General features: G+C 43.3%; 1 protein-coding gene across 13 annotated transcripts in view; it reads right to left on the bottom strand.

Annotated features, from left to right (window-relative positions):
- Nucleotides 1–1,471: 1,471 nt before the first annotated feature.
- Nucleotides 1,472–10,072, bottom strand: part of TIAM1 (TIAM Rac1 associated GEF 1) — a 201,480-nt gene continuing 192,879 nt past the window's right edge. For all 13 annotated transcript variants that reach the window (XM_062002044.1, XM_062002004.1, XM_062002035.1 and 10 more), the window contains 5 exons: nt 8,762–8,820; nt 7,729–7,831; nt 6,921–7,008; nt 5,937–6,109; nt 1,472–3,931 (listed from right to left, as the gene is read on the bottom strand). In XM_062002044.1, coding sequence (XP_061858028.1) covers nt 3,447–3,931; nt 5,937–6,109; nt 6,921–7,008; nt 7,729–7,831; nt 8,762–8,820 — 908 coding nt within the window. In that variant the 3' untranslated portion in view covers nt 1,472–3,446. The remainder of the gene's footprint in view (nt 3,932–5,936; nt 6,110–6,920; nt 7,009–7,728; nt 7,832–8,761; nt 8,821–10,072) is intronic.

Here is a 10,072-nt window from a genome sequence, read left to right as displayed (position 1 = left end):
AGACTGCTGCTGTTGTACTACCACAGGCAAGACCAAGGGGCTGTGCAAGGCTCTGTCAGTAATACCTATTTTCTAATAAATCAATTCCCTAGTGTTCACCAGCACATCTTTTAGGAACACCCTGCCAGAATCCACACACATAGCCCAAACTGACAGTTTTCCTAAAGAAAAGTCACGGGAGTCAGGGTCTCTCCCACAGGCCAGGGAAGCTCCTGCCCAGGCTGCACAGAACACAAACCCACGGTGCACTCCTTACATTTGGGCTAAAATTCAGCACCTGAAAGGGAAGAGGCTTTTCCAAACCACCACCCATGGTGAGAGGGGAAAGCTCTTCTAACGTAACAAATGATTCAGGAATTTGCCTACTTTTTCCCCTCTCAAAATACACGCTTAAGATTCCTTGTGACCAGTAGAGAAAAAGAAAGAGGCATGACTAGTTACAGACATTAACAAGGAAAACTGCATCTCCCACTTCTGCAAAATATGAGCTGAGCATTACCTGAGGGCTCCTTCCTAAGCTACAGCAACTGGTGGGTGAGAATACGAGAACTAGACCTTAGCATTAAACTTTTCACCTATTACACCTTCTGTGCAAGGCCTGGCATGTGATAAATGAGCTACATAACTTGAATTTTTAATGTAAGGCATGATGCTGTCGCAGCAGGACAAGCTCTTTAAGCAGCTTCATCTACAATGTGAAAGCTGAAGTCAGTTGCAGCAGCTAGTAAAAACGGAACTGTGGAAGAGAAGAACACTGAACCCAACTAAATAAATATGGCATTTAAAATAGAAGCTCATGCTTGTTCACATTTGTCCTCTGCTGAGCACGCAAGCAAGCACTAGCACACTTTGAACTCGTGTTTCAGTAGAGGCTGACATCATTTCACGGATTTGGGGAACAGTGTTGTGAGTTACAGACTTGAACATGCCATTTTAACATCGACAGTCCCCCTAAAAAGAGAAAGCTTCATTTTGAGCCAAGAGGCTTGTCAAATAGGCACTCTAGGCAAATACCTGCATCTAGCATTTGATCTCGCGTCTGTCTTGTTTTCCATTCTCCGAGCTTGGATCTTCCATTGGGGAAATAAACAAACAAAAAAGAGGAGGGACTTAGAAGGGAGGCCAGTGAGGTTGCGCCAGCCTTTCACTTGGTACAGGCTGCCACTTGGCATGTGCTAACCAAAGGAGCTGTCATTTACTCGAGCTCAGATCCCCACAAAAAGCAGAGCCAAGACAGGTTGCACCCATTCTGAGGGAATATCCAGACACAACACAGGGTGGAATATCCACACGCTGCTAAGGGCGGAAGCTTTGTTATTAAGCAGACTCCCTACAAGTTATTAAAGCCAGGAGAGCAATCCCAACAGCTTCATCTACTGTAGGACTTGCTTCTTTGCTTGCCTCTACTGAGTGAAGCTGCTGCCTTGGAGCACACACACTTACACACACAACTCTCTTGCCTTTTGGTGTTTTTTTTCCAGTATTTTATTTCTGACAGGCATTTACAACGTTCCATTCATAGAACTAAAAACATAAAAATAGACCTTCTTTCAGCTTATAAAAGAAATATATAAGAACCTTTGACATAGACATGTCATGACATTATGTACAAGAACAACGGTACCTTCCCAGTACCGGCCTTCCAGGATATTTCAGCGCTGCCTGTATTCCGCTGGGTACAGCATAGCACAGCTAAAACCTCCGCTTCTCCAATACGCTGGGACACAACCGACAGGTAGATGATATAAAACAATGACGTGATAATACAAAGGGTATAGAAACCTTTTCTAAAGCTTTTACGAAAAGAAATCAGAGGATAGCAAAAAGTTAATAGAGAAAGCTTTCATAAGATCAATTATAGTGCACCAGAAACCAGAAAGGGGCGGTGGGTGGTGGGAGGGGGAATAACAAGGGGAGAATGCTAGCTGGGACACAAAAGACAGTGATGGATTTTTTTGGGGGGAGAAGTTTTTTGTTATGTTTTAAAATATAGTCAGAGTGGATTTTATAAAATATAATCCTAAAGCTATTATAAAATTTCAGGTTTTCAAAGTACCTACTGATGTGTCAAACATCAATAGACACCACACAAAAAAAAAGAAAGAAAATAAAAGAAAATTTCATATAATCTTCCTCTTTTTCCTATAGGTGAAACTGAAATGAGGAAAGCTATATAAATCTTAAAAAAAAGAAAAAGTGCTATTTTGTGTTTTGTATCTGGAAGTCTACTTAAAAACCGCAAGATTTTAGTCACATTTTACCCTGTTTTAGATGTTTAAATAAAAGATTTTAAATGTTCAAGAGGTTTGTTCGTGTAGAACTTGTTCACACTCTATTGCAGTGGAAAAAGCTTTTATAAAGGAATTAAAATACACTAGTTTCACCCACATTAGGAGAGTGGATGAGGTCAGTTTTTTTGGCCATGAATTCCCTGTCCCCTAAGCCCAAACTCTGACGGAGAGAGCAGACCAAACGGATCGGTGACGTTGCTTACGCTGGCTCCGGCGAGGTTCCACCACGGATCGGTTTGGTCCGCTACGATTCAGTCATGTCATTTTATTATTTTCATTATCTAACTAAACTCCAGCCTCAAACATATACAATAATCCTTTTCCTGAAGAAAGTTATACCTAAATAAGAGTTTCCAGTTCATATTTAAATATAAAACCACCATTCCTAACCCTCTGCAAAAAGCTAGCCTCGTATCCCAGACGTGGAGCTACGCTAAGGCTGTAACTCTCATCCCTTTGTGCCCCTGCATCTCAGGTAAAATACAAAAAAATATTTCTTCAAGTGTTAAATTTGGATCTCTTTTAAGAGAGTTTGGCATCTTTATAATAATTATGTAAAACTAGAGCTTCCAACATTGACATTAGACCAGCCACAGACCGAGAAGACTTAACACAACATAAACTCTAACCTTTCCTCACAGGTACCTAAAATACACGTATATTCTCTTACATTTAAAGAGGGGAAAAAAGTAATAAGAATACTGCAACTGTACACGTTAAAAAGGCAGTTTCCTCATTAAGGAGATGGGCCTGCGACTGGCGTTTTACGGCTACAAAACCTTCTGTTCGTTGTGCTATTGTTTAAGCTAGTTTGCTGCACATAGGTTAAGACATCCAGAGTCATTTGTTTTCTAGTGACGATACGCTCCCCATGTTTGAATTTCAGCCCCTGATTATTTTAGAATAAATAAAAATAGTGTGAAAGCCCTTGGTAATGTAAGACAGAACCTTAAGCTTATTTCCGTTCCAGGTTTTGAGCGGTTTTTACTGTTGCCTAAAGTGTGGCCGCATGGCTTCGGACCAATTCAGCTGCCGAAATGGTGTGTGCAAGTGTGCAATCTATCGGGACCGGCACTGCGCGGTGTGCAGGGGCAGGAGGGAGGGATGGGACGGGGAGACCTACGCATCCAGGCGGGGAAGGGGGGAGACCGGGTTTTAGAGCTCTGTGTTCAGTTTCCTGCTGGGGATAAAGTCTTCACGCCTGACCCAGATGACCTCCTCGCCGTGGCCCTCCACGTCACCGTTGATGCCGGACAGGGCCGCTTGCTTCTTCAGCTGGGTCATCCTGGAGGCGTGCGTGTCCGTGGGCGGGCGCGGGCGGTCTCCCCGGCCCGGCTGGCCGCTCGTGATGGAGGCCGCCTGCAGCCGTTCCTGGAGGTCTCGGTCAGCCACGGCTCCTCTCATGGCCTCGCAGTACTCATCGTCATCGCTGAGGATGTCCGTTTCCTTGATGTCCTCCTGCTCCTCATACCGAGCAAGGTCAAACTGTTCCTCTACCCAGCGGTCAGTGTCCCCACCGTGCGTGGGCTGCTGGGGCTCTTTTTCAGGGCTGCTCGTGTAGACGGCATCTGAGTCAATGGTAAACCTGTTTCGGGCCAGCCGCCGCCTCCTTCTCCCAAGAGACTTGCTTGGGGCTGACACTGTGCACACACAAAGATAAAACCCCACAGGCTTTTTACACATGGTACAACTCTCTCAAAAAACTTTAAGTCTTCCAGAGGCCCTTTATTTAACACAAAAGGCACAAAAGCAGGTAGACTCCCACGAATGACCTAGTCACTCAGCATCCTCCCTGCAGGCAAGTCACACTTCACTCAGCTCCTCAGCACAGGTCTCTCTCCAGCTGAAAAAAGGGACTTTCTGCTACTCAGATCCTCGGTTGGGATAATGGCCCACAATTACTGTTCCTCCTAAGCGGTAGGCAGCCAGCCAGCCAGCACAAAGGGCATCTGTTCAGCACAGCTTCTCACACGCAGTGCCCTGCTGTCAGCACACTGCAGAAACCGACTAGCCTTACACCTCGACACAGGAAACTGCTTTATCTCGGGCAAAAGCAACACTATAGGTTTCCACGTAGATACCTTTATGCTGAAGATGCTGCAACTGTTGCATTATTTATAGGAAAGTAAGTTCCCTGTTCAGGCTCTGATGCTCCCTCCCTGCTCCCTCCCTGCTGGGGGTAAGAAGAGAAAACCCCAAACCCAGAAAAACTTTCAGAAGTTCCTTACTCAGCATCAGCTGGTCTACTAGCTTTTGCAGCTGGCCCAATTAGAAAACTCACATCTTCTGTGTTGGAACATCTTCATAGCAGGATTGAGAAGTAAAGCAGGGGATGAATCCTGCAGCTGAAGGACCTGCAGGCAATCCGGCACTTTACGTGTACACACACGTAGCTCCATGGCAAGCAGGTGAACTCCGAGGTTCTAGTTTGTCCCCTTCCACTAAACAGCACCTTAGCATGTTCAGTATGGATTTATTAAACCCTGGCTTGGAGGAGGGGTTACATGTTCATAGCCCTGAGCCTCAAAACATGCGTTAAATTACAACAGCTCAGGAGTTGCAAATTTTAACTGTAGCGAGAGGTCTGGACTCAAGAAGAGGAGACTTTAATCTCTGCAGAATTCATCATGCAAATGCAGCAACGAGCCAAACTAAAAGAAGGTTTGGCTTCTACAGCAGATCAGCCCCACAGGCTGACTGAGGCAGCACTGCACAAAAGGGGTTGCATTTTGGCCCTCCTTTGGCTCTTCCTCTTACGATTTTATGTCTCTCTGAGGCAGATGGCTAGCAACACCCCGAGTGAGAAGCCATGCTGCAAATGTTATTGGTCTGGCCAGCCCATTACAGAAGAGGAACAGAAAGCCTGGTTGTCTACATTGCTGGATCCAATGAGCAGAAAAAAAAAAAACCACCCCAAAAAACCATCACAAGACCAAACAACAGCAGACCAGAACAAAACACACAGCAGTGCTGTGTACTTTTCAGTTGGAAGCAATGTTTCTTCCCTCCATCATCTAGTGTTAAGAAAATTAAAACCTGCTTTTCCCTGGGATTTTTCTCATTGTTTTTGCCTGAAGTCAACTGAAAAGGAAAATCCATGTTTTAGGACAGGCCACTACAAAAACACTAGTATCAAGTGCATGCTTCTCAAAATGCGAGAAGTAGAAGCACATGCCCTTTAGCAATAGTGCTGAAAAGGCTATAATGCAAGTCATATGAAGCTCTCTCTTCAAACCAAGTCACTTGCTCAGGGAAGCTTATTTCTCTTGTGCATTTCAGTTTTAAAAGTGCTAGCGTTAGTTCAAAATTCTGTACATGCTTTTAAGAAATATGCAGTGGGCCTCTGCTTTGTTTAGCTGAACCCCGCTTCCAGATTAAAGTGCACAGCCAATCGGTATTGACCGGAATCCCATTTCTCCCTCTTCCATGCCAGAAGGGCCGCTCTGAAACTGAGCCTTGAGTGCAAAGCAAGGGAAATAGAGGCAATTTAAGGCTCTCAAGGAGGTGAAGCATGAAAAACCAGCAGGTTTTTTTTACATACGTGGAGAGAATGCTAATCCTAATATACAAGTAACAGACACCACCACATGTCCTACAACGGTGCTGGGGTTACTGGGATCTTGAAAGTCTGTAGCCCTACAGTACCTGCCCTGTTCATGGCTGGCCTTGCACCTTTTAGAGCACACAATCTTTTTCCACCAAAAGGAACATATTGCTGGGATGAGGGCAAACTTTCAGTTTTAAGAAGCTGCCTTCTGTGTTTATCCCGCAGAATCGAGTGCACTGCCTTCAGAAAGTCCTTCCTGTGTTCTGGTGAACTGAAAAACAAGCAAGAATACAAAAGGCAGCGTTATCTCTCGGGAACAGCTAAAAGCTCGCTGTAAATGAGATAAATAATGACCAGGTCTGTAATTTAAGACAGCACAAACCGACTGGCAGCACTTTCCCCAGAGAAGACTTCATTTAATACGGTATTTTCAAAGCAAAGCTAAATCTATGGCACTCGCAACGGACATCCAAGGAATCAAAGACGCTGTTCATTAACAAAACATTTAGCCTTTCACCCTCTTGAGGCGTAACAGCCACACACTTTGCTCTGGCCCATACATATCAAGCTGACCTACAGTGGCCAATTAAATCTCATTTTGTCTTTCATAAGCACACACCAAACAGAAGTCCTGCAATTCTCTTACTACCCAGTAGTAAGAATCGGCTTGGTATGTGCTGGACCCTGGTGGGCCTGTGTACCACCACCACTACTACAAAAACAGACAAGGTTTATTTCAGGAAAAGTCAATGCTTTAAGAGCAGAGGTTGGAACTTGGTGGTATGAAAGGTATAAGCTGAACATGACATGCTGGCAGCTACCTGGCGTAAAGATCCAGTGCTGGAGTTTAACTGGGTGTAAATTTGTGAAAGGAAAATTGGAATAACGATATTCCCATAAAAGTGGGAGGCTGATATATCTCTATTTTAATACATTTTACAGAATTCTGACTGACAGAAGTAAGGCTTTAACATTCTCTCCTCACTTTCCCTACTAGGTGATCCCAGATTGCCTGAAAGGAATGACATGGGCAAGCTGGGATTCAGATGCAGCTGCCATTAAAAACAGGGAAACACACTTACCTACAGCAAAGGTGAAATGTTCTTTCTGGCCTGCCTTCAGACTCAGATTTAACATGTACAATCTCACATACAGAATTGGTCTCTGCATCTAAAGTGAAAAGCAAGCAGGATTTCATATAACAGTTTCTCATATTTAACCTCAATTAAAGTATTTATTCCATAAGCCCAAAGAAATGCTTTAAGACTAAGACAACAAATAACACAAAGCAAATAATATTAACCCACGTCTGAAAAGCAGCAGTGGGCTGCTGACTAATGAAACAACAGACACTGAAATTCACGAAAATCTAGTAGTATTTTACATGCACTCATTCAGTCCCACAAAAATATGGCGGGAAAAAAGTCCAATCCAGCTTTTCAGGTATTCTGTAGAGCACTGGCACATTTTAAAGCCACCTCCTATGTTTTATCCACTTTCACTTATGCGTTAGAAAAGGAGCAAATTGTTTAAAACCTTGAAATTTTTAATACTATAAGCTTCATGTGAAGCCATGAACCATGGCAACAAAAATTCACTAGGTCTGCATCCTCACAGCTGCAAGACTGCTTTCCAGTCTCTAGAGTAGGAACAGAGCAAATCAGAGGCAACAGCAATTTTGTCCTGTTTTTCCAGAACCCTGACAGGCTGGAGATCCACAACTGCAGCTTCTGCCCCTTCATCTTTCTCCGGGGCTGTTATGGACGCTGAGGATGTGGGTTGCTTTTTCAGGCCATAGAATACATAAGTATTAAAGACAAATATTGGTCAGTCAATGCCCCTAGATCAAACATTAAGAACCTGTCCAAATTCACACAGCAGGAACATTACCTGCACTTGCCAACGCTCGAACTTGCAGCGCTTCTAAAGGTATCATGTGGCGAAAGCGGAACGGATCCCAGTCTTCATAAATTGAAGCTCTGTGTGATCCTCCCTGGAAGAATTTCAAAATACTGTTAGGAAATGAGACACCTCAGGATAATCAGGCACAAAAGTTTCCTTTGGTTTGCACTGAGAACGTCCAGCTAGAGACTTGTTGCAATTCCTGCACTCTCACTTCATCATCTTAGTAACCAGTCATCACTGAAGTGCCTATCTAGGAAGGTCTTGATAAAATCCAGACAAAAGTAACCATTAGACCAATCGACTCTTATTATTGCCTTCAAAAGTCATTCGAGATCAATGCTGCATTCTCTCCTCCATACACTCACAAAGAGGCATAAGTTTTGCCTTGGACACTCTGCAGTTACATTGTGGCCAGTTGACTTTAGAAAACAATACAAGCATTTCAAATCGCATTTTAGGGAATTAAAAACTTTTCTGTAATAACATAAACTGTGTTTTCTACTGTGGCAAGGCATGTGTTTCCTGTCAAGCTTAGCTTTTAACTTTTGATCCCAAACTTCAGTAGGGCCTCCTGGTACATACTGTAGGCAAACCTAACGTAGCTAAAAGCAGTCAGCACTTGCTCAGTGACATGCAACAGCCAGAAGTGAAGTGAGGGTATCGTGTTCCACTAAGTTGACAGTCATCAGCTCTCATATCTGATTCACATTTGATCAAAGAGCCAAACACAAGAGAGATGTTAAAGGTGACACCTTGTTTCTTGAAAGCACACTCCACAGCATGGAATGGATGTAGCAGGCCGCTGGGATGACTGGTCCAGCAGAGAGCAAAGCATAAACAAAACGAATGCTTGTGGAGCCCAGGCCAAACAGCATTACTCTAAACCTTAGTGCTGTGGCAGAGAACAAGGATCACATATGCAAAAGCACACTCTAGCACCACAGCTTTATGGAAAGCAAATCTTGATCTCAGCACCACGAACAAACACAGCATCATCAAAATAATCCATGCAACTTACAAGTTTCTTCTTCTGTTTGGAACCGTCCTTGTATACAAGGACCACAGCAGTTTTGAACACTAGAGGAGAAAGTTAGAAACAAAAGCCATGTAGTCAGTAATGTTGGGAGCAGGTCCAAGCACACAGACCTTTCAACTCCTCAGATAGCCCTCACCTAAGTCAGGGATGGAAGGCAGGAGGAAACCTAACAGCCCTTTTGCTTATTCTTCCCAAAAACCCAGGCTCAACAGCTTTTACCACACAAAACCAGGTTATTTCAAAGTCACTTGAAACTTTAAGTTACCAGTTATCCAAACAACTATTCAACTGGTCTATACAAAACTTTAGTCAGGGAGATTAAAAGTTTTCAAAGTTCACCTCAGACAAATAAGTAGCATTCAGCTACACAGAGCTAGTCAGCAGATGACATTCTGCTTGGACAGAATTTGAATCCCTTCCAGTTGGGACAATGGTCTATATTGAATTTAAAAGTGAGCACAACTGGCAGGCAGAGGTGTAATCTGATTCCTCGTTTGCCACATAACATCCAGTTGAACATGGAATTTGTCTTTCAAGACTTCAGTTTTCCTGTGATCTCTTTATTCAGGCTTCAAACACCTCCTTTGTTTTAGGATTGAATTGCACAGACACTTAATTTTGGACATTTTATGAAACCAAATTAAAGCGTTTTGGAGTAACTAAGAGTTGGTACATATTCCTAGGAGCTTTCATGAGGCCCCTCAGCCTCAGGGTATGATCAGATCTTTTCCTGCTTTACTGGAAAGCAGTCAATTTTTATAGGCTCTTACAGAGTAAAGCTGAAAGCGTCTTCCTTCGCTATCTGTTATAAAACAAAACCAAAAATAAAAAGTTATTGGCTTCCTAACCACCATCGTTTTCTGGGAACAGTAAGGAAAAAAGCCCCCTGCATGTAAAGAAATTTAAGAACAAATAAAGAAAACTTTGCACGCTCTGCATTACTTGATACAATTCTGAAAGTCTGATGATTTAGCCAATGCAAGCAATGATATAACTTTCCAAGAGTCCATACTCCAACACAGTGCAAAGACCTCGAGATCTTATGCCAGTAGCAGTTTTAATTTCTAGTTTGGCCATCCAAGGTAAACTACTCAGAGGGAGACAGACCACTCTAAAACAACTCACTAGGAGTCCTGGCTTAGCTCTTAAGCACTATTTAAAGCTTAGACATACAAGTCTTTTTTGGCAAAGGGCACAGACAAAAAATGCAAAGCCTCTTCAAGTCTTCAACCAAGTCTACGGGATGTGAAATACAGTGACTTGGCATCACACAGACTACCAAACTGTATCTTT

The sequence above is a fragment of the Colius striatus genome, chromosome 1 (genome assembly GCF_028858725.1).
Source record: "Colius striatus isolate bColStr4 chromosome 1, bColStr4.1.hap1, whole genome shotgun sequence".
NCBI classification, from domain to species: Eukaryota; Metazoa; Chordata; class Aves; order Coliiformes; family Coliidae; genus Colius; species Colius striatus.
The sequence above is the reverse complement of the archived record's forward strand: the minus strand, read 5'-3'. Positions and strand labels throughout refer to the sequence as shown.